We start from the raw sequence: 25,550 nt of genomic DNA on the forward strand, positions 1-25,550 counted from the left end.
AGAGAATTAGTTCACTCAAGACAAAGATGAGATCTGGAAGGGCAGTCTATCAAACCAAGGGCTGAAAAACATTAAGTAAAATATTATGTAGAAAATATGCAATAATCATGCTATAAGAACTGAGTCAAACAGCATCATTGGGACAAAAATAACTGTCATTTTTCTGTAACCTGCTGGAGACAGATTTATTGATGTTGAGGTCAAACACTCTCTCAGCTTTTTCCACTCAAGTATTAATAACATCCACCCAATCATATAAATAATTAACATATTCAAATGGAAGATTTGTATTGAAGCACATGCCATGGAGGGTGGGAGAGGGTGTTGAAATTCAATTACAAGTATAAAATTTCTTTCCAGTCTTAATATTTTAAACCTGTTCCAACAGACTATTAAAACTCAAACACTGCAACACCAGTCAACATTTAATGAAATTATTTTACAATTTCTTCAGTGCAAGCCAGCAAAAACACAATTGTCCAATTGCAGTACAACTCCGATTATACAAAATGGATAGGACCAGGCCTATGTCAGATAACCAATTTTTTCAGGAAACTAGTCATTTTAAAAAAACAGCCCAGTTGCAACAGCAAAACACTTGTATCAATGTTTAAACAACAACAAACAAGGGAAGGCATTTTAAGCATTAATGTTAATTCTCACCCCAAAAAAAACTGCTGGCTGTCACCAATCACCAAGAAGAACCCAACATTGCCGCTGATCACCGAGATGAACCCAACCGCCACCACCAATCACCAAGACCTCCCAAGTGCCACTGCCAATCCCCAAAATGAACCCACCACTATTGCTGATCCCCTGGCAGGCTTCCCAGGCCAGTGAACACACACTGGTGAGTCAGCAGGCTCCTGTCTCCCCAGTCACTGGAGCTCCTGATGCCAAAGTGCCAACTCCAAATCCTCCCCTAGGCCAACCGCACACACACATTGGGGAAGTAGGCCAAGGGGAGGATTCGGTGTCAGTGTCCGGAGGGAGGGCTGGAAGGGGATAGGATGGGAGGGGAAGGGGATGCCACTCTGCCCAAGGGCCTGCTTCTGCCTGGGAGGCTGCTCCCCTTGATGACACTGGGACAAGGGATTCTTCTGGCCGTTTGCAGCTGGGAGACAGTGGCACGAAGCTTGAGAGACTTGGAGAGAAAAGTCAATAGGAGAAGATAAAGAAGAAATTGAAAAAGAGAGGGGAGGGAGTTACCTGAAATGAGAACAATCGTAGTTCTAATTTCATGTTGAGTGATTTTTTTTTTACCCAACCTGTGAGGTTAGTTCTGCTCAAAAAAATTTTTGGAAGAGGATTTCAGATAATCCAATTTTGGATAATTAGAGTTGTACTATATATACTTTGAGCAAGCTAATGTATTTTAGAAAGGATCATATACCTTAAGCAGCATGTGCTTCTCACCAGGAGTAAGGTACATTCTGTTCTCATAATAATCAATACAAATATTTACAATGTCCGCAAGAAGCTCCTCATAGCCCGCAATGACTTCAAGTTGCTGTTGAAGTGTCTAGAAAGAGAAGACACTTGAAAAATACATGTTACAAAGATTTTATATTTAAGATAACATGTCTAATATACCTGTACTTCATTACAAACTAAATAGGTCCTTCTTGAGGCCTATCAGAAATACAACAATGGGTCAAATTTACCTGAGTAATTTTGTTGTGATTTGCAAGAAACATGGAGAGATTTTGAGATTCTTGTATAGATTGTGGGTCTGACATTTTACGAAGAAACTGAGCAGCTCTGAAACAAAGTGTAATTTCCAAGTCAATTCAGTGATTACAAGTTCACAAAATATATATATGTAAAATTATACCATGAACTTTTCCACCTAAATTCCTTACCATCTAATCTACATCATTGAAGAATTATTACCCAATCATAAATAATTCTAAGGGTTTTTTTACTCCTCTCCAATGAAATTCCACTTTCTAAAAATAAACAGTATTGCCTTGATTCTTTAACAAAATGGAGCCAATGGTAAAAAGTGCTTTTTTAAAGTCAACCCAAGGTCAAAGATAATGCAAATATCTCATCAGCTCTGATTTATTTTCTGATCTCAATTTTGAAAACCATTTGAATTGTAATAGTATCTCTGGATAATGTGAATGAATTTGTTCTGTAACTGACTTTCATGCAACAGAGAAATTAAATATAACAAATGTTCATTTAATATAACTGTTAAAATAGAATATTTTTCTTCTAATTTTAAGTTATCAGGTTTTCAGTGCTTCTTTTCAGAGCACATTTTTTTTAATTAAGGATTTTCAATCAACATGGAGTTACAAAACCAACAAAATCAAAGAAACATCACATATGTATTCAATAAAATACCACAACCAAGCTACATGTTGATATACAAAGAAGAATTAACACATTATCAAATTCTGCATTACTGTTTATAAAAACAAAATTACACACAATGCCAATCCTTAAAAGAAAAGTAGGAAACAAAAAAAGAGAAAAAAAAGAAAGATCACCCTTCCGCAAAGGAAAGAGGTAATTCTCCCATATGATGTGACAAAATCATCTGTTTCCTAAAAGCATTAATTACATACAGTTGAAATATTACATGATTCATCCAGAGCTATCTTCCTCCCTTAAGGGATAAATGTCTTGACATTGTTATAGGCACAGAGGACCCCAAAACCCCAGCAGCAAAAGATATTCACCAAGACAAAAAGTAACTTAAAACAAAAGTTGCTTTTAATTATCTTTAGGCATGAAAACCAGATCAAACTTTTACTCATTACTATGAACTTAATCCCCTTCTAATTCTAAGCGCACGTGTATGTAATATGTGTGTGTAAGTTCAGAAAAGTTCCTTGCTTCACAGTCCAATCTCACTTCTTACTCCTCCAAGGTAACTAGTTGCAGGAAATTTATGAAATTGCACGCACGCACGAACTGATTTCCTCCAATCAGTCACTTTAGTGTCTTGCCGAAGAAACTCGCACCATCATGGATTTTCCAAATGATAAACCTCTTCTTCCAGGTCACCACAAAGTTCCTTTTGTTTCCCTTATTTCAGGTGAAACACTCTAGCTAATCATTTCCTCTTGTCAGGACCACATGGGTTTTTCAACAGGCTGAACTCAGAACTCACAACACGTCTTCAAAATGGGGTTTCAAACAAGCTTCCAAAAGCTACTGCAGAAGTTGGTTCTCTCTCTCTCACTCTCTTTTTAGAGAAGGCTTGTTTGGCTAATCCTCTCTCTCTCTCTCTCTCTCTCTGCTTGCAAAACTACGACCTTGGTGCAACCAAACAGATTGCGGCACTTGAGTTTCTTGAGCCTGGCCATCTGTTGCTTTTAAAACAACAATCCATTTACTCCACAGCTTAAGTCCAATTATCGCCTACTTGTGAAGTCTCCATAGGCATTCTTCAATGTTTTTGTAAAGTCACTGTGGACATGCCATCTCTCCTTATGCATAGCTCTTAGATTTTAAATGAAATCTCTTTTGTGAAGAGTTTATGTCTGTTTGTGGAGACCTACACTAGCGCACCCCCCCCCCCCCACAATCTATCTCTTTTATAAAATATAACCTGTCACAAAGACATCACTTAGGATATTGGAGATAGTTGTATTGGAGACCGGAGGAGGGAATCATCAAAGGGTAACCCCCGTTTATCTTAAAAACAGGTTACATATTCTTAAAAACATGTTGTAACAATTTCTACGGTTGTTAGAAATCTTCTCCAGGGGAACACAACTATGCATTTCTGACTTCCAGAACGTCAGACTCAATCGGAAATCATATTTCCAAGTAATGGCCACCGCTAAAGCAAGTTTAACAAATTTCAATTGATATTTCAACAGCCTCATTTTAGGTTTTATATCTGCTAATTTCCACAATAAAAACAATTCTGGCACCTGAGGGTATCAAATTCCAGTAATTTGTTCCAGGAGATTCCCCAAATCTTCCCAGAAGGATCTCATCTTAGGGGATGACCAGGTCACATATAAGCACCAAGAGACTTCATTAATAGATTGTTGTTTACAAAAAGGCAACAGATGAAAGAACTTGTTGAAGCCGCAGGAATGCTGTTCTAAGAGGGTCATGTGGTTTTTCAAGCAGAGAGAAAAAAACAGGCTTTTTCTCTGTGTGTGTGTGAGAGAGAGAGAGAGAGAGAGAGAGAGAGAGAGAGAGAGAGAGAGAGAGAGAGAGAGAGAGAGAGAGAAAGAGAGATCAGTTCTGTTGTGCTACAGTCAGCAGCAGTAGCTGCGACTGGAACAGGACTGCATCAAAAACATAGATTGGATAATTCAGATTTCAATTTATTTAGTTTTTGCAGAGTAAGATACAGCTGATGCAAAAAACTATATTGCACCATCCTATATCTTACATTAATTGTATGGCTCATGTTGTGTCAACATTGGTCAGTCCAGCAAAATGGATCAAATTCTATCCCCAAATCTGATTCCAATCTCTCTCTTGACTTATCTAGCCTTTGTTTAGGGGCTTCTACCTGAAGTAAGAAATACATTTTGAAATAAATTTCTTTGTGATCCCCTTTTGAACCAGATTCTCTATTTCAGTACTTTACAATAACGTCAGTGCTGGACCAAATTTATCCCTTAAATAAGATCTTAACTGAGGATAGCAGAAAGAGGATGTTTTTAAAATTCCAAATTTATTCAAATATCATAAATTGTCCCTGCTCAAAACAATCTTCAATATATTTGATCCCAATCTGAGACCAAGTTTCTAAAGAATTAATTTAATTTGAGCTGGGGTTGTTTTGGATGAGAGGCCTCCCCTAACTCCAATCTGACCAATGAGTTTATTCCAAATTCTAATAATATGTTTTAGAAAAGGGGCCTTTTCTTAGGAACAGATAGTAATTTAGAATTCCATTTATTTATAAAATTTTCTGCTCTCATCTCACCAAGCTTATGCAGTTCCAATTTTACCCAAGAAGACTTGTCTCCTCTGTCAAAGAGGGAGGTGACGAACTTCATTTGGGTTGCAAAATAATACATTTTGTTTATAGTCTGGGAGCTTTAATCCTCCCAGTTCATAATTCCAGGTTAATTTATCAATAGTGTTACGAGGCCTGAGGGCCCAAAACCCAGCAGCAATATCCACCAAGACAAAAGGTTACTTAAACAAAAGTTGCTTTGAATTATCTTTAAACATGAAAACAGGATCAAACTTTAACTTATTACTATCAACTTAACCTAACTTAACCCCCTTCTAATTCTCAGCGCAAGTGTATGTAATGTGTGTGTGTGTGTGTGTGTGTGTGTGTGTGTGTGTGTGTGTGTTTAAGTTCAGAGAAGTTCTTTGATTCACAGTCTCATTACTCCAAGTTCACTGGTTGCAGGCAATTCTTATACAGTGCACAGAATTTAAAATTTATGAAGTTCACCAGGTTTTGGTGCTTGAAAGGTAAATGGTTACCACTCAGGAAGGTTCTTGTCAGTTTTCAGAGATTTGTTGCTCATTGGACACCCACAAATGATATGTTTCGACCCACAACTGATACGTTTCGATCTGCCACTTCAGTGTCTTGCTGAAGAAACTTGCCCCATCAGGGTTTTCCAGATGATGACTTATTTCTTTCAGGTCACCACAGAGTTCCTTTTTGTTTCTCTTATTTCAAGTGAAATATTAGGCAGCCAGTCCTCTTCTCTTGTATGAACCACAAGGGCTTTGACCAGGCTGAACTAAGCACTCACAACCTTTCTTCCAAATGGGGTTTTTCCACAAGCTTTCCAGCTTGTCCTGTTCCAGACCCAGCTGCTGCTGCTGACTGTAGCACAACAGAACTGATCTCTCTCTCACACACACACACACACACACACACACAGAAAAAGCCTGTTTTTTTCTCTCTGCTTGAAAAACCACATGACCCTCTTAGAACAGCATTCCTGCGGCTTCGACAAGTTCTTTCATCTGTTGCCTTTTTGAAAACAACAATCTATTAATGAAGTCTCTTGGTGCTTATATGTGACCTACACTAATAAACCTGCCCCAATTTATCTCCCAAAATCATTTCTATAATCTGTCACAATAGAGACGCTAGGTAACTTACCCTTCCACAGAAACTTCTTAATATATTTATTTAAATTCTAAAAGAATCATTGTGGTACTAAAACAGGTAAGATATTGTAATTTAGGCAATATATTCATTTTTATACAATTGACTAATCCAATCAAAGTAATTGGAAGAGTTATCCATTTATTTAAATCATCCTTAATTTCCAAGGGAAAATAATTCAACTTATATAAATTCTGCAAGTTATTATCTATGTTAATACATAAATATTTTATCCCATTAAGCAGCTACTTAAATTGCAAGTCTCTTTTAACATGATCATAATTACCACCCGTAAGTGCCATAACTTCGCTTTTATTCCAATTAACTTTATAGCCCAAGAAAGTCCCGAAAAATTCCAATTTAGACTCCAATATTTGTCATGAACTCACTGGGTTTGTTATATATCACAACACTGTCAGAAAATAGATTGATTTTATATTCTTCCTGATTAACCTTGATCTTTATGGATAAATTCTACTAACAGTTCAATACTCAGGATGAAAAGGGCTAGAAAAGACAGGCAACCTTGTCCACTACATCTGGACAATGGGAACACCGATGAGTTTTGGCCATTAGTGATTACTTTTGCTTTAGGCTCACGATATTGAGCTTTAACCCAATTAATAAATACCTCTTCTTGTCCAAATTTTCCCAAAACTTTAAATAAATATTCCAATTCCAATCTGTCAAAAGCTTTCTACACATCTAGCAACACTCAATTCATCTCTTTTTTGTGCCAGATGGATAATACTGAGCAGTCTGCTAACATTGTCCAAAGACTGCCTCTTCTGTCTGATCTACATTTATTAATTTAGGCACATCTACTGCCAATCTATTTGCCAGAACTTTAGCAATGATCTTATAGTCCATATTCAATAATGATATGGGCCTATCCGATGACAATTTAAATAGGTCCCTGTCTTTTTTTTGGGAATCACTGTAATAATTGCTGTTGAGAAGGACTCCAGGAGAGTATGGATTACTACCATAAATTACCTCCATAAATTGAGTTATCAATAAATATTTAAATTATTTATAAAATTCAGGTGGGAGCCCGTCTTCTCCCAGGGATTTATTAACTTGCTTCCCCTATCTCAACTTAATTAAAGAGAGCATTTAAACCCTCCTCTTTTTCTAAATTCAAATTTGGAAGGTCCAATTGTGACAAGGAACTCTCTATTTTATTCAAATCCCCACTGATTGAGATTCATATGAATTTATATAAAATTGTTTAAAAGCTTCATTTATGTCCTTTGGTTTATAGATTCTGCCAGTGCTTGACTTAATTGCATTTATTATTCTCGAGGCTTGTTCTGATTTCAACTGCCAGGAGAGGACCTTGTGGGCTCTTTCCCCTAGCTCATAGTACCTTTGCTTAGATTTTGTTATAATTTTTTTCCATTCTATACGTGTTTATTCTATTGTACTTGAGCTTCTTACTAATTAGCTTTCTGTGTTTTTCCACAGAACCATTTGTTTAAGGTCCTTTCCTAAAAATGTGATTTCCTTTTTCAATTTGTTTACCTCCCTCATATATTCATTTTAAATCCTACAGCATAACTAATAATTTGGCCCCTTAAATATCCCTTTAATGTGTCCCAAAATAAAAAATTTGTCCACAGATGAGTCAGAGTTAGTCTTATTAATTTGATTCAGAATAAAATTACAAAAATCTGGCTTTTTCTACACAAAGTATTAAACCACCATCTATGAACCATCTCTTGCATACCTGGCATGTCAATAGTCATTACAAGAGAAGAATGGTCTGATAAAGGTCTCACTTTGTATTCAATTCCTATGATCCTACTCTGTAATTGAGTCAAAAATAAATCTATCCTTGAGTAGGAGTCATGTTGTTGTGAATAGAAGGAATAATCCTTCTCCACTGGATGAAGGCTCCTCCAGATGTCCATTTAAATTCAGCTCCCTCATTAACCATAATATATCTTTAGCTGCTTTAGTTATTTTATCTTTTCCCCCTGATCTATCTAGAACCAGATTCAAACAACAGTTTGAATGTTTTATGGGAGTCAGTCAATCTTAAAAAGTTGTCTCTAATAAAACATATTGTCGTCTGTATTGGGGGCATACAAGGTCCCTAATAGATCTGACAATGCACCAGAACGGACCTACCCGCTGGATACATAATCATGTCTTGCAGTCTAAATGGGAGATTATTCCCTACAAATACTGCCACTACCATTGCTTTTGAATTAAGAGAAGATGCAATGACCTGGCCAACCAACCCTCTCTTTTATTTCCGATGTTCTGATTCATTAAATGGGTGTCCTGTCGGAACGCCAGGTCAGTACCTAACTTCTTGATACGAGTCCATTTTTTCCCTTTTATTATTTCCATAAAGATCTTTAACGTTAAAGCTGATATATTTAATTGTCTTATTCACAGTTTGTTGTTGTTATTGAATTTTTCCCCCCCCCTCCCAATGCTCCAAGCCCACAATCCCTCAGGACTATCCCTTTGAGAGCATGAAACTCTAATTACAATCACTAGCAAAGAGTGGAAAATAGTTGGTTATATCTATATTAACAAAGAGAAAAGTTTCCTACCCCGAAGAAAAGGGTAGGAAAAGAACCCCAATGTTCAGATAGAAAAAAAGTGTCCCATTGGTAGATTAAACTTCCTTGAGGAAGTGAATTACTGGAGGAACTCAGTGGGTCAGACAGCATCCATGGGTAAAATTGGTCAGTTACTATTTCAGGTCAGGGTCCTTTATCAACAAATAAATTAAGCCTCCTTAACAACTTTGGAGTGATGCACGTGCTTCGATGCTTAACCACGTTCCATTACAGTTGATGAAGAGCATAGATTTCAAAATTGCACAATAACTGCATAGAATAATATTTTCATAATTACTAAAGAAACTTAAGTAGGGATAATAATATACCTTTTCTAAACATGAAATAGTGTTGATCATGTTGGACAATTCATTAACTTCAAATGCTTTTTATAGTATGTACCAAATACAGCAACAGTACAGGTACAATTAAATTAATCACTGCAATTGACAAAATTAAAATAAATAGTTCACCCAGATTTTAGATCCATATTTGAAGGAAAGATTACAAAATAAAGCTCACCGTTTGTATGCTGAGTGGTCATTTTTCACACTACACTTCATGTTTTTCAATTCATCCAATACTGCAAACATGTTAATAAATTTCCCAAGTGTAAGAAGATAAGCTTCTGAAACAAAGTCTCTCCTCCTCTCTGTATGACAAAGTCTCTTCATCTCGTTACAAAACCGATCAATTGCATTTCGCTGTTGATTAAAACCAGATATATTCATGAATTAAATGAACCTCGGGCTGAGTAAAGTGCCAGATCAGCCATGATCTAATTAAATGGCAGAGCAGACTCAACAGGCCTGATGGCCGACTCTGCTTCCATTTCTTTGGATCATTCTTAAGTTTAAATCAATCTCAATTTATTGCAAATCTCCCCTAGCAAAACTGAGGTCGATAAGTTTACTGAATCTGAAGAGGAACTTGACAGGATGGTTCAATTCCAAAGAAAAATGAAAAGTAGAACTTTTCAAACAACAGTTAAATGATGAAATCTAATACAAGGTTTCAGGAAGTTTGAATTTTTAAAAAGTTGGTCTATTTAATAAATAGTATAATACATTGTGGAAGGAAGTATCCATAAGCAATGCCATACAACTTTCTTCTAATTAGCATAAGACAACAGCGATTAATTTGGCATTATGGCTCAATTAAAGCAATCAAAAAAGTTAAAATGGGCAAAAGATAAATACATACAATTCAGATCTCAAGTCTATTTAAAAAGAGGGTGAAAGGATCAGGCACATGGGAGATTTTTGGCAAATGATATATGTTAGTATTTAAAATGCAAGATTTTTAAGGGGTGGAAATGAAGTGTGCAAGGAAGAGTGCACTGGAATATTAATGTAACACAGAAAATATTGCTTTCATACTAAATTTTAAAAAGTAACAAAGAGAATAGCTTTTTAAACAGAATTAGTTAAGATGGAATGGAATATTTGCCTTTTATTGAAAAAGGGGTTAGAGTTTAGAAATAGGAAATTCTACGTGTGGAAGTTTTAGTTCCCCTTATATTTGGAAGGATATACAAGCACTGGAGGAAGTCCAAAAATAAATTCACCAAGCCTCAGATGAGAGCCCTGTCCTTTCAATAGAATCTAAGCAGTTTTGGTGTGTATACTTTGGAATTTAGGATAATGAGGGTTGATTTTATTGGAACATTCAAGATCCAAAGAGGCATAAGATTGATGTTAAGATCTTTTTACTCGCGGGAGAGACTCAAACAAGGGGACATTTCAAGATAACACAACAGTTATTTAATACCAAGAACATTCTTCTCACAGTGAATCTCTGGAATTCTCTACCTCAGATAGTTGTGGAGACCAGATAACCAGAAATATGTTAAGTGGAGGTAAATTTTTGAAAGATCAAGGGATTGAGACTTATCTGGATCTGGCACAGTGGAGGGTTGAACTGAAGACAAGTGGCAAAATTTTGTTGTTTATGTGGAGGCCAGAAAACTGACTAGGATCACTAATTTCAGGGATCTGTGTTTCAGTCCCAACTCACCTGCTTCCGAGTATACTTTCATCACCACCACTCCCAACTATTACAGTACTCACTTGGAAATTCAAGGATGTAGAACATTTGGAGGATAAAGAACAAAGAATAAAAGGAATGTTCATGGCTCAGAGGCAGGAGTAATTAAATGAAATAAAAATAATGAATTGAGAACCAAAATAGATGTAATAAAGATGCATATTTGAAAGGCAAAATCATTAACAAGAACTGATATCAAAGCCAAAGGAGCACAATTGAAATGTTAAACTGTACATCCCAAAATTATTCTCTGATCATGACCAAACAGCAGGGGCTTCCAGCCAAATCACAGTTCATCCTGTGCCCAGTCAGACACTCTCAAGTCACGGTGATAAAACGATGAGGATGATCCAAAAAAAAAATGTGGCAGTGCTGCCAGAGCTGCTGTGATGGCAATGCTGCCGCTGGTGTGGATCTGGGAGAGTGGGGGAGTGGAGACACAGTGCTGCTCTGCACAGTTCTACAGTCTGATCATGTTGGTGAGAGCTCTGAAAATGGCCTATTAAAAGTAGCCAATGGAGCTTTTTTTTTTAAATCCTGCAATCATGGGGTTTGTGCCCAAGATGGCAGCACCTGAGCTGGGGAGCACTCTCCGGGAAAGCAGCAGATTGGCACAGGGCACCAGAAATGGGAATTTGCGGTTGAAGGACTCACACAGGTTGCTGGAGACTCTCTCATGGGAACCTGGCATCAGAAGGACAAGAAAGACTCCCAAAGGCCCTCAGGTGATGAAGACTTCCTGACTGTAACAGAGATTTGGATCTGTAACTTGAGTTGCCAATTATTTGAACTGGAGTCTGTGTGGCTGCAGAGGCTCCAGGAGCACTGGAGCCAAAGCCAGAGCCATTCAGTGTCTCTGAAGGGTCTCTCTTTTGCTTCTTTTTCTCCTATTGTTAGGGGCTCCGGGCAATGCTCATGGTGACTCTTTGTCTGACAAAAGTTGAAGAATATCATGTATGTTATATTTTTAATGTATTATTTCATACAATAAAATCAACCTTTGAATCCTCAGTTTTAGAGGAAATTAAAAAGAAACAGTCACCAGATGGAAAAGCAAGTAAAATTATACATCACAAATTGAAAGCAGGAAAACCAAATTTAGTCACGACATCGAAAAGTCTTCATTCACACAGAAGATGAATCAGACATGGAAAAGATGGTAGTGTTGGAAACAAAAACCTTGGCATTTTCTTGTTAATACAATGCTGTAATGGGTGGATTGATTTGTTCTTCACCAGAGAAAAGCGAAGAATGGTCAAATTAGACAGCATGCAAAAGTAACTTTTGATTGCTTACCTGGAAGTACATGAAGTTCATCAGTTTTGTGACCTCTGGTTCAAGGACTTCCACTGTCTTTTCATAAATTTCAACTCTGTTGGGTTGTTCATTGCACTTAACCTGCAATTTTTAAAAAAAACTGCAGTTGTGAATCCAATTATGCAACACTGTTTGCCTGCTCAAATGCTAATCCCAATTTAGGAGGGTTAAAGAAAAATAAAAGCAGAAAATTATCCTCAACATTTATTGACAGTAGAGATAGAGTAAAACTTTAATTATTTGGCATCTCCAGAACTATGATGGTACCAGTCTAGTAGGTTATGGAACACTGGATGTTAAATATTAATATCCAAACATATTTAAATTCACTCTTTTTAAATTTCCATCATACAAAGCCATGTCCAAACAATCAAACAGCAGATTGTGGTTTTACTACATTGTATCATTTGTCAGATTAAACGATGCAAATGAAGGAGCAAACTCTGCATGCCAAACTGCATGAGTTTTTCAAGCTTTGTTGGGACCAAGGTAAACTGCCTCAGGATCTTCGTGATGCCACCATCATCACCCTGTACAAAAACAAAGGCGAGAAATCAGACTGCTCAAACTACAGGGGAATCACGTTGCTCTCCATTGCAGGCAAAATCTTCGCTAGGATTCTACTAAATAGAATAATACCTAGTGTCGCCGAGAATATTCTCCCAGAATCACAGTGCGGCTTTCGCGCAAACAGAGGAACCACTGACATGGTCTTTGCCCTCAGACAGCTCCAAGAAAAGTGCAGAGAACAAAACAAAGGACTCTACATTACCTTTGTTGACCTCACCAAAGCCTTCGACACCATGAGCAGGAAAGGGCTTTGGCAAATACTAGAGCGCATCGGATGTCCCCCAAAGTTCCTCAACATGATTATCCAACTGCACGAAAACCAACAAGGTCGGGTCAGATACAGCAATGAGCTCTCTGAACCCTTCTCCATTTACAATGGCGTGAAGCAAGGCTGTGTTCTCGCACCAACCCTCTTTTCAATCTTCTTCAGCATGATGCTGAACTGGCGCCTGCAAGCTCACACCAAGACACAAGAGAAACTTGTCCGTGAACTACTCTTTGCAGATGATGCCGCTTTAGTTGCCCATTCAGAGCCAGCTCTTCAGCGCTTGACGTCCTGCTTTGCGGAAACTGCCAAAATGTTTGGCCTGGAAGTCAGCCTGAAGAAAACTGAGGTCCTCCATCAGCCAGCTCCCCACCATGATTACCAGCCCCCCCACATCTCCATCGGGCACACAAAACTCAAAACGGTCAACCAGTTTACCTATCTCGGCTGCACCATTTCATCAGATGCAAGGATCGACAATGAGATAGACAACAGACTCGCCAAGGCAAATAGCGCCTTTGGAAGACTACACAAAAGAGTCTGGAAAAACAACCAACTGAAAAACCTCACAAAGATAAGGGTATACAGAGCCGTTGTCATACCCACACTCCTGTTCGGCTCCGAATCATGGGTCCTCTACCGGCACCACCTACGGCTCCTAGAACGCTTCCACCAGCGTTGTCTCCGCTCCATCCTCAACATCCATTGGAGCGCTTACACCCCTAACGTCGAAGTACTCGAGATGGCAGAGGTCGACAGCATCGAGTCCACGCTGCTGAAGATCCAGCTGCGCTGGATGGGTCACGTCTCCAGAATGGAGGACCATCGCCTTCCCAAGATCGTGTTATATGGCGAGCTCTCCACTGGCCACTGTGACAGAGGTGCACCAAAGAAAAGGTACAAGGACTGCCTAAAGAAATCTCTTGGTGCCTGCCACATTGACCACCGCCAGTGGGCTGATAACGCTTCAAACCGTGCATCTTGGCGCCTCACAGTTTGGCGGGCAGCAACCTCCTTTGAAGAAGACCGCAGAGCCCACCTCACTGACAAAAGGCAAAGGAGGAAAAACCCAACACCCAACCCCAACCAACCAATTTTCCCCTGCAACCGCTGCAACCGTGTCTGCCTGTCCCGCATCGGACTTGTCAGCCACAAACGAGCCTGCAGCTGACGTGGACTTCTTACCCCCTCCATAAATCTTCGTCCGCGAAGCCAAGCCAAAGAAGAAGAAGATCATTTGTCAGATTAAACGATGCAAATGAAGGAGCAAACTATTATTTGGATGGGGAGAAAATGCAAAAGTGCAAAAGAACTTGGAAGCCCTGGTACAAGATACTTTAAAGCAGTGGTTCTCAACGTCCTTCTACTCGCATACCTCTAAGTAATCCCTATGCCTCAGTGCTTTGTGATTAGTAAGTGTGGGTGGTAAGGGAAGGTTAAGAATCACTGCTCCAGACCCAATTGTTTCCCATGGGAGGAGAGTCTCGGACAAGAGGGCATTACTTCAGGATCGAAGGGTGCACATTTTAAAACAGAGAGGCGAAGGAATTTCTTTAGCCAGAGTAGTGAACTTCTGGAATTATGGAGGCCAGGTTGTTGGGTGCATTTAAGGCAGAGATTTAAACGTATCTGAATCGTCAGGGTATGGAGAAAAGGAAAAAGAATGGGACTGTGTATTAGAATGGATCAGCTCATGATAGAACGACGGAGTGGCATGATCGGCTGAATGGCTTATTTCTGCTCCTACGTTTTGTGGTCTCCTGAAATAATATTGGAGCTAAAGTAATAAAGAAAATTACTACAAATGAGATTACCTGTCAAACAACACATTCCAAATGCAAACTTCTAAAATCTTCCTGGGCAATGTAACAAAAATAGCTAAAAATTAAAATATTGTTGACTGTCCCAGAGGCCTTGTATTACAGGTGTATAAAAAATGAACCATGTCTAAAAAAGATGGGGTTAGATGACATGTGTTCAAAATGTAACCAGCATTGCTACACTCAAAGATATAAACTGATCTCCAACCCTAATCACTAATAAAAAGAATAGGCCTCATTTCTAAAGGCCTTCCATACAATTTGGAATTAATATACAGATCTTAAAATTACCGTAACTAGAACCTGTCATGATCATTACCTGAGGAATAGCTCTTGAACAGCTTCTCCAAGTGTACAGCATAACAGCATATTCTTGACCCTCTTCCAACATTTCATTCTGAAAACCAAAAAAGTCACAATCTAAGCAAATTCTAGTTGGTATAATCTGGTTTTCAAATTACTATCAATTTTTGTTTTGAAATGATGTAGAAACAAATACACTGACAAATGAAAGTTACACTTTGAAATCAGTTTTTCCTGTATCCTCATGACAACAAAAAAATTATACGCGCTATCTTCACATCCCTCCTTCCTTCCCTCCCATTCATAGCACAAATGCAGCTTTGATTAATCTCCCAAATACTTCAGATCGCATTTCCTGGTTAAGTTCCATTTGCCACTTTTCTTCCCAAATTACCAGAATCTGTTTTTATTTCATTGTCATCCATTAGGCTAATTTTTGTATTTGTATTTTAAATTATAGGCATCAGTACTGAGCAATTTCTCAGCAAGAGGTGTAAGGTGATCACTGTCTGATAGCCAACAAGTCACCCTTGGGTAGGGTGAAGCACTTATTCAGTCTCCCAATCAGTCACATGAAGCCATGGATTGCAGATGGTGGATGATTTTTACAAGCAGATTCTACAAAATGGAATTTATGGTTGTAAAACTAAAAACGGTGGGCAGATGAATCTGCTGATCAATGGTCAAGATTACCCTTTTAGTACAGACACTGCAACTGAAGAAGGCAATGGGAAACCACTTCAGTATTATTCCTTTGTATAATAAGGAACTCAAATCAACTACAGCTTCAGCTCAAAGATGGAGCCTTCACTAACAGAGAATAGGGGACACAACAACTATAATTCGGAGGAAACATGATCCTCTACGCCGAACAGCAAGGCACCTGAATAAATGAATGACCTTAAATACACCTGCATATTTACGTCTAAATTATTAAACCATGCCACAAAAAGAAAATGATTAACCACCAAGTCCTATGGATCCCCCATGGTTATAACCATTAATTACACATTAGATCATCTCTGATCTAATTTGCTGTTCTCCCTTATAACCATAGATTTTTAAACTTTGGCCAGCCTGTTAATATAGGACCAACAACTAAAAGCTATAAAATGCATTCCTCTCATTGAAACTCTTTTAAAGATGCTAAATTCTTAATAGCCTCTTTTATCCCATCTGTGTTCAGATTTTTAACAGTTGTAAATTTCCCAATAATTGACTGGGACTGTCATACTTCCAGGGCTTAGATGGAGCAGAGCACGAATGGTGAAATCCAAGAATCTCACTCTCATATTTTTTATATCTTCTAGGCTTTCTATGGGATTCTGCCTTTCATGCCTTTCTTTTCACTTTATGGTTCAAGACTGGTGGTCTGACCTTTATTCCTCATCCTTGAATGTTTTCATTAGCCCAAAACTGATCTATCTACAAATAGCAAAGGCCATTCTACCGTTATTCAGACTTTTAATTCTACATTATATTTTCTGATTGGTTCCAGACCCAGAATTTTGCCACGGTGTTAACAATGGCTTATCTACAATATAAACATTTGGCAAACTTGAAAGAAAAGTGATGTCAAGACAATTTTATACTGTCATAAATCAAGACCTGGATCCAACTCAAGTCTCTGCAGATGAACAAATTCTGTTATCGGTGATCCACATTACCATGCTAGAATGAACTGTTGCTTGTTCAATGTATGTGGCAATACCCGTAACAAATGCATTTCTGTCTTCAAAGTTGGTGTTGAAATTTGGCTGGGGAAAAGAAAGTAGGTTAGTGTCCAATGGAGCAGAAACTACTTCAAATTTATCAACAAAACAAAAAATGATCTCAATGTGGTTTAGAAACTACTACTTCAATTCTAAATTGCTAGATGATAACAACACAATTGGTATAAATCAAAATTGTTAGTTGGTGCCATGGAGATGAGATACTTAGGTCAAATTAGTGCACTAGCAGGTCCCGCAGCATCCATAGGAGGCAAAGATACAAAACCAATTTTTTGGGCCTGAGCTATGTCAAGGTACAAAGGCATTTGCCTCTTATGGATGCTGTGGGGCCTGCTGAGTTTCTACAGTACTTTTATGTATTAACTACAATGACAGTGTCTGCAGACCTTTTTTCCACAGGGCTCTGGCAAATTTCCATCATTTGATGTTAGGCAAACAGGTCTACAGCTTATTACCTCCTCAGTTCACACATTACTGAACAAACTTATAATCTCGGAAATATTTTTACATTATCAAGTGACAATAAACTGCAGAGATTCCTGCCTAAACAAGGCATAGATTTCAGTACTTAAAAGTAGTGAAATTGCTGTGGACTTTCTTCCATTCAACAATACAACTGCATCATTCTGTCTTATTTCAGCTGTCCCATGGAGAGTGACTTAATTGAGAAGGCAGGGAATAAACTTGAATAAATCAACCAGGAAAAATATTTTTTGTCAAATTGACTTACTTGGTATAACAGAGATGAAGGAGGTGGTTCGATACAAGGCTGCTGGTCTGGCAATGGTAGGTCTTCCAAAAGGTCAACATTGGATAAGGCATCTTCCAAGGTCACTTGTGCAGTCATGGTTCCTCTAAATGGAAAAATAATTACATTTGGTATTGTCATACTAATTAATGTACTTCCCCAACAACAACAAAGCCATGAAAGTAAACTTTACTCCTAAATAGTTATTCAGAGATTCATGCAATTACAAAAAAGATACAATACAAAACATCATATTCCACCCATAATTTCCTACTGTCACTCAAGTTCCATGCCCAGCTGGCTTTTTCCTCAGAGCTTGTACATTTGTCTCCAAGCACACCTTGAAAGTCACAATGAAATCTTGCACTACATACTTATATTTCAGTGTATCTCACATTCGATGTTATGACAGATGATGTTTTATTTTGTATTGTATATAGATGTTTTAAAGGAGATAAATTGTGGCAGGTTATTTAGTGTAGGTCACATACAAACACTTCAAAACAGATCTCATTTAAAATGGCAGAGTTCTGCTCAAGTCACACAGTCGAGGCTCAGAGTGCCTTTGCAAATATTTTGACGGATGCCTATAAGGGCTTCACAGGTAAGTGTTATTTAGACATGCTGTGAAATAATGAGAGAGAGAGAGAGAGAGAGAGAGAGAGAGAGAGAGAGAGAAAGAGAGGGAGCGAGAGAGAGAAAGAGAGCAAGAGAGAGAAAGAAAGAGCAAGAGAGTGAAAGAGAGAAAGAAAAAGTGCGAGAGAGTAAGAGTGAAAGAGAGAGCGAGAGTGAAAGAGAGAGTGAGAGAGCAAAAGAGTGCGAGAGAGAGCGCGAGAGAGAGAGCGCAAGAGAGAGCGAGAGCAAAAGAGAGAGCGAAAGAGAGCAAGCGAAAGAGAGAGCGAGAGAGCGAAAGAGAGAGAGCGACAGAGAGAGAGAGACAGACAGACAGAGAGAGAAAGATGAGAGAGAGAAAAAGAGAGAGAGAGAGCAGTAGCTGGGACTGGAACATGACAAGCTGGCAAGCTTGTTTAAAAACCCCATTTTGAAGATAGGTTGTGAGTTCTTAGTTCAGCCTGGTCAAAGACCTTTTGAACCATGCAAGAGGAGAGGACTGGCTGCCTAATGTTTCACTTGAAATAAGGGAAACAAAATGGAACTCTGTGGTGACCTGAAAGAAAGAAGTCATCATCTGGAAAACCCTGATGGGGCAAGTTTCTTCAGCAAGACACTGAAGTGGCAGATCGAAAGGGATCAGTTAGGAGTGCCCAACGAGCAACAAATCTCTCTCTGAAAACCGACAAGAACCTTCCTGACCGGTAACCTTTTACCTTTCAAGCATCAAAACCTGGTGAAAATTCATTAATGTTAAATTCTGTGTACAGTATAAGAATTGCCTCCAATCAGTAAATTTGGAGGAGTGAGAAGTGTGATTGGACTGTGAATCAAAGAACTTTTCTGAACTTACACACACATTACATATTCATGTGCTTAGAATTAGAAGGGGGTTAAGTTAGGTTAATAGTAATAAGTTAAAGATATTTTAAAATTTTATTTAATTGTTTGCATCATTACAGGAAAAAAATGAATAAAACATTAATCAAATATCAAAGGCCAATTATACAAAAAAAACATATTTCTCTCCCCATCTCCCCTCCTGTCCAAAAGTAAGAAAAGGAAAGAAACACCTACCATTTAATATACAATTAATTTTTGTTAAAAATTACTAATTAAGAGGAGCGGATAAGATAGAAGAGGTGGACGGAAAATTATCCATAAAATTCATATATGGTTTCCAAATAAAAATTTCAACTTGATTCTGTAGACTATACATCATTTTTTCCAAAGGTATACAATTTCATATCTCATTATACCATCTACTTAATAACACTTCTTTATCATCTTTCCATGATATTGCTACACATTTCTTTGCAGTTGCTATTTCAATACTTAATTTTTTTTCTTGGTATTTGTCCAATTTCAATTTTATATCTTTTTCATAGATATCTCCAAGTAAAAAAATTCTTGGATCCTTTGGTATCTTTAACTTCATAATTTGCCCTGATAATAAACTCAGATCGTTCCAAAATCTTTCCACTTTTTCACAAGACGATATTGAATGCAAAAAAAGTCCCTATTTCTTTCGCACATCGAAAACACTTAATTAGGATTAAGTCCATTTAACTTATGTGGAGTATAATACAATTGATGAAGAAAATTATATCGAACTATTTGATATCTAACATTTACTGTATTCGTAACATTTTCATAACATAATTTTGACCAAATCTCCTTCTGAATTTGTATATTTAAGTCTTTCTCCCATCAGATTTATGATTTATATAAATCTTTTTTCTTTGCAGTCTCTTGTAATTTTACATATTACATATTTTGTAATATACATATTAGTAATAAATTTCTTAACAACAAATGTATCTGTTATTATATCTTCAAACTTTACTTTGTTTAGGGAGTCTCAAATCTGCTCCCAATCTCTTTTTCAAATACATTTTTAATTGATAATATGCAAAAATTGTATTGTTATGTATATTGTATTTATATTTTAACTGATCAAAAATTGAGAAAAAAACCTAAGAAACAATTTTTTATTCTCTGTAAACCTTTACTAAACCAATTATCAAATAAAAAAATTATTCAAAGTTAAAGGAAGAAGTTGATGTTGTTTTAACAACATTTTTGGTAATTAATAATTTTTGATTCCCCTCTCAATACGAATTCTATTCCATATGTTTAAAATATGTTTCAATACGGAAAAATCTTTAGTTCCTTTAAACGACTCACTATTCCATTTATACAAAATTAACTCCGAAATAATTTCACCAATTTTATTCATCTCCATTTGAATCCAAGCTGATTTTTCACCCCGTTGATAACAGGAGGACAAAAACCTCAATTGAGCTGCTTTAAAATAATTCTTAAAATTTGGTCATCTTATCCTACCCTGATCAAGTTTCCACATTAATTTTTATAAACTAATTCTTGACATCTTACCTTTCCAAAGAAATTTACGTTTTATTTTATTCAAGTTTAAGAAGAAAAATTCTGGTACTTGAATGGGCAATGATTGAAACAAATACTATATTCTTGGAAAAAAATGTTCATTTTAACACAATTCACTCGTCCTATTAACATTATTGGTTAATCTTTCCATCTTTTCAAATTCTCTTCCAATTTTTTTTAACAATGGCAAATAATATCTTAAACAAATATATTTATATTTCAACTAATTTTAATTCCTAAGTATTTAATTGCTTCATTTTGTCAATCTTTTACAATGAGGTAATCCATATCTACTGTAGACATTACTTCACTTATATCAACTTTCACTTTATAACCCAATACCAACTCATACTTTTTTAATTTTTCATTTAACTTATTTAAATATATTTCTGGTCTGTTAAATATATTATAACATCATCAGAAAAATAAACTAATTTTATGTTCTTTACTACCTACTTCAAAACCTTTAATTTCATTATCAGTTCTAATTACTTCTGCCAATGGTTCAATCGCTAATCCAAACAAAAAGGGTGATAATGGACAATCTTGTCTTGAAGACCTTTCAAGCAAAAAGGGTTGTGAAATTTGTTTATTCGTAATCACTTTTGCTTGATCATACAATGCTTATATCCAGTTTATAAAAGTATATGGAATCCCAAAAGCATTAAGTGTCTCAAATAAAAATCCCATTCCAATTGATCAAATGCTTTCTCTGCATCTAATGCTATCGCAGGAATCTTCCTATGTTGTGCTATATTCACCAAACATAAAAATTTAACTATGTTATATTTATCAATTTTGCCAAAAATTCAACTAGCCTATTTGCTTACAATTTTGATGTAATTTTATAGTCTGTATTGAATAATGATAGAGGTCTATATGAAGAAGGCTGTAAACAATCTTTCCTTTTTTTGGAATTACAGTTATTAATGCTGTTTTAAAAGATTCAGGTTGATCATGAACCTCTTTCATTTGACCTAATACATCCATCCACACAGGTATTAATAGCTCCTTAAATTTTTTATAAAATTCTGGTGGGAAACCGTCTTCACGCGGCACCTTTAGATGCAGAGACATTAGTCTCAAACTTATTTTTTTGAAAAATTCTCAGTCTTATTTTTTCGTTCTCTTTTATCACCAGTAATTTAATTTGTTTCAAATAATCTCTTATTTTATTATCATCTCTCTTAGACTCTGAATGATAAAGTTTAGCATAGTCTTTAAAATTATCATTTATTTCCTGCATTTTGTTATTTGTCCTGATAATTTCTTTGTAGCAATTATTGTTCTCGAAATTTGTTCAGCTCTAACAATTTTCTCTTCTCTTCATCTTTATGTACTTGAATTTCCTTCTCCAATTTCATTATTTCTTTATCAAATTGAGTTACTTCTTTCATATATTCTTTATTTTTGAAGTATAACTTATTATTTGACCTCTCAAATATGCCTTAGTTGAAAACCATTAATACAAACTTACTCGCAACTGAATCCTTATTAGTATCTCGAAATTTTTTTATGTTGCCTCATAAAATCACAAAATTCCCTTTTCTTCAACAATAGTATTTAACCTCCATCTGTAACCTACCTTTTGTTCTTCTTCTAATGAAATGGACAAAATTAAAGGCGAATGATCTGATAAAACTCGCACTTGATAATCTACTCTTTGTACTCTATATTGAAGTTGTGCAGAAATTCAAAACATATCTATCTGCGAATGTTTTAAATCAAAAAGAAGAAAAAGAATAATCTCTTTCATTTGGGTGAATTTTTCTCCATATATCCACTAAATTCGTATCTTTCATCAGATCTGTTACCATTTTTGATACCTTATTTTTCACCATTCTATCTCCCGATCTATCTAATTAGGGTCTAAAGCAAAATTAAATTCCCCTCTCAATATAACTTTTCCCTTGGCTTTTGATAAATTCATAAAGACATCTTGCATAAATTTGCCATCATCTTCATTTGGTGCATATACATTCATTAAGGTCCATTGTTCCGAATAAATCTGACAATTCACCATAATGTATCTCCTCGCTACATCTATATTAATATCCAATATTTTATCTGGTAATTTTTTATTAATTAATATTGCTGTAGCTCTAGCCTTAGAATTAAAAGATGATGCTATTACTGTTCCTACCCAATCTCTTTTTAATTTTTGATATTCTTTTTCCATCAAATGCATTTCCTGTAAAAAAGCCATGTCTGTTTTAATTTTTTTCATGGAAGCTAATAATTTTTTCCACTTTATTTGATTCTGAATCCCATTAATATTAATACTAAAAAAATTCAATTTATCTGCCATCTAAACTTTCATAAAATCCAATAGCCATCCAACTTTCCATCTCCCACATCAAAAATACTAACTAAATATTTCATACAATTATTAAATGTAGGTTTATTAAAGAGAAAAAAGGCAACAAAGAACAGAAACCCTACCACCCACCCTGGCATACATTATTAACAGTGAGTATTTATACCCCTGATCTATAGGTGTTGTGATCGAAAACCAGGCCCGCTTCAAACATCCTATTTTTAAATTTCAACTGTGCCAATTTATCATAATTCTGAAGATGAGGAAGTTGCAATCCCCCTAAAGCATACTTTCAAGTTAATTTCTGTTTCAAAATAAGCTTTATCCTTTACAGTTAATAATCAACTTTTGATTTTGTGGGGACAGAAAGGAATTAGATTGGTAGAAGATTGATATGAAGCTGGATATTTTATTATGTTTCAAAGAATGAAAGATTAATATGAAATATCTGCAAATATTTTGTTTTCCTATCAGGTTAAAGCACTATTGTTGGTTAATTCTGGGCATATGTTCGGTTACCCAGACAATCTAAATTTGAAATCTTACCAAATGATGGGGGTAAGAAAGGATTTATATCTGAGATGTATGCTTTATTGCAGACTAAAATGCTTAAGCTGGATGTTTATAAATCTAAATTAAAATGGGAAAAAGATTTGTCCATGTCTATTTCTCAGGATGATCAGATGAACTTATGTGAAGATAGTATGACAAAAATTGTAAATGTAAGATATAGATTGATTTATTATAATTTTTTCATCAGTTATACAGGACTCCAGAGAAATTAATGAAATATAAGTTTATTTCTTCTTATTTAGGTGCCATAAACAAGTTGACTCTTTTTTTTAAAATTCTACTTGGTCATGTGAAACCGTTTTGGAATAGAATTAAGGAACTTTTAGAAGCTATATTTAAATTTAAGATTTCACTTGATCCTGTGGCATTTTTACTGGATTATATTAAGAATTAAGTTTGGAATTAAAATTAGATAAATTTCAAATTGCTTTTTTGAGATTGGCCTTAGCTGTGGCTAGAAAATGTTCGGCAATTACTTGGAAAAACAAGACCAATTTGAGTATTCAATGATGGCACTTGGAAATGAGATCTTGTATTCCATTGGAAAGGATCACATATAACTTGCGCAGTAATTATTCCTTCTTTGTTAAAACCTGGAGCCTGTATATGGAATATATGAGGTTGAATTTGTAATAGTTTCCCTCCCCCAACATTGATGGTATTGCCTCAAACCATGGCAATAACTGAAGGGTATTATGGTATTTGATCTCCTCTTCTTTTCTTTCTTTTGGGGTAGTTTAGAGGAGGGGTGAGGGGTTATATAGGGTAAAATATTATGTATTTGTATTTTTATTGTAAGATTTATTATGATCAATAAATAAAATTTTCAACAAAAAAAACCCCACCTGCCCACTAGATTCCAGAGGCTAGGCCCATACTCTCATCTAACTCCCCCGAAATTATACTATCTCTTATGCCTCAAATCTACTCAAACTTACAATTTTCAATTCATTTTTTTTAAAACACAGATCTATCAGGTAAAAACTGTCCTCTCTAATATTCTCTCTCCTCCTAAAACTTGTATCTTTTCACTATACATCCCCAACTGCAGTCTTTCCACTTCCTCTCTCTTCAAATATCTCCCAGTTCTCGTCTCATTTTCTCAGGCAACGAATCTGCAAACATCTTCGCTTCATTGGGCTCCATAAAAAATCTATTTTTACCCTAAGGAAAAAAAACTTTTAATACTGCTGGGTACCTTCAAACAAAAGTCTAACCTTTTATCTATAGCACATTTTTAACAGCATTAAATTCTTTTCTTTTTTTCAACAAATCAAAACTTGTATCAGGGTAAAAGAAAATCTTACTGTCATTATTAATCAATGGTGGTTGTCGCTCCTTCGCTTGCTTTGCAGCCAGCTCCAAGATCTTCTCCCTCCTTTCATAATGAAGTAACTTGACCAGAATTGAATGTGACTTCTGATCTAGCTGTGGCTTAGGTCGTAATGCTCGATGAGCTCTTACAATCTCAATATCTCCTTGAAATTCAGTTACCCCCCCCCCCCAAAGTTTGTGGAATTCAATGTTGTAAAGATCTGATCTCTTCATATCTTACTCTTCATCGACTTAAGTCCAACAATTTTTATATTATTTCTACTTCTAAAGTTTTCCAACATATCAATTTTTTGAGTTAATTGTTCTTTAGTTACAGCCGCCTCAGCTTGAATCTTCTTCATTTGCTCTTTAACATGCGGAATTTCAAATTCATTACCTTCAATTTTTCCGTCCATCACTTCAAATTTTTGTTCCATTTGAGACAGCATTCTCTCCACCTTCTTCATAGAACCCTTATTTTCAATTATACCCTCTATATTTTTTAACTTCCATTGTAAACTGTAATAAAGTTTGCTGGAAAGAATCCATATACTTCTTCATTTCAGTTGTAATTTACAAAACTCCTTTATTTTCTCCTGATTTTCGGCCAAAACTCAACATACATTTCTTCTTCTTCCTGTTCCTCTGCTTGATCACTGGAGCTGGAGGCTTCTTGAACTTTTTTTTTAATTGCCTCCTTTTTTTATGCTCTGCATGTGCAGTGCCACTTCTTCACCCATGGCAGTCGGATATTGTTGGAGGAGACCTTATACTGAGTTGTCTAAGGTCTCCCCAACTCCAGGTCTGTCACCACGGGCACTTGCCTTCCGGAGAACTCCAGGATCCTTCTTCAAGGTCTGCCTCTCTTCTTTATCATCTTTTTTTT

General features: G+C 36.2%; 1 protein-coding gene across 3 annotated transcripts in view; it reads right to left on the bottom strand.

Annotated features, from left to right (window-relative positions):
* The window catches only part of cyfip1 (cytoplasmic FMR1 interacting protein 1), a 146,284-nt gene that overhangs the window by 73,200 nt on the left and 47,534 nt on the right, over positions 1 to 25,550 (bottom strand). For all 3 annotated transcript variants that reach the window (XM_069891924.1, XM_069891925.1, XM_069891926.1), the window contains 7 exons: positions 17,425 to 17,548; positions 16,629 to 16,718; positions 14,978 to 15,055; positions 11,983 to 12,084; positions 9,163 to 9,344; positions 1,665 to 1,761; positions 1,394 to 1,522 (listed from right to left, as the gene is read on the bottom strand). In XM_069891924.1, the coding sequence (XP_069748025.1) occupies positions 1,394 to 1,522; positions 1,665 to 1,761; positions 9,163 to 9,344; positions 11,983 to 12,084; positions 14,978 to 15,055; positions 16,629 to 16,718; positions 17,425 to 17,548 (802 nt within the window). The remainder of the gene's footprint in view (positions 1 to 1,393; positions 1,523 to 1,664; positions 1,762 to 9,162; positions 9,345 to 11,982; positions 12,085 to 14,977; positions 15,056 to 16,628; positions 16,719 to 17,424; positions 17,549 to 25,550) is intronic.

The sequence above is a fragment of the Narcine bancroftii genome, chromosome 7 (assembly GCF_036971445.1).
Source record: "Narcine bancroftii isolate sNarBan1 chromosome 7, sNarBan1.hap1, whole genome shotgun sequence".
Lineage (NCBI taxonomy): Eukaryota > Metazoa > Chordata > Chondrichthyes > Torpediniformes > Narcinidae > Narcine > Narcine bancroftii.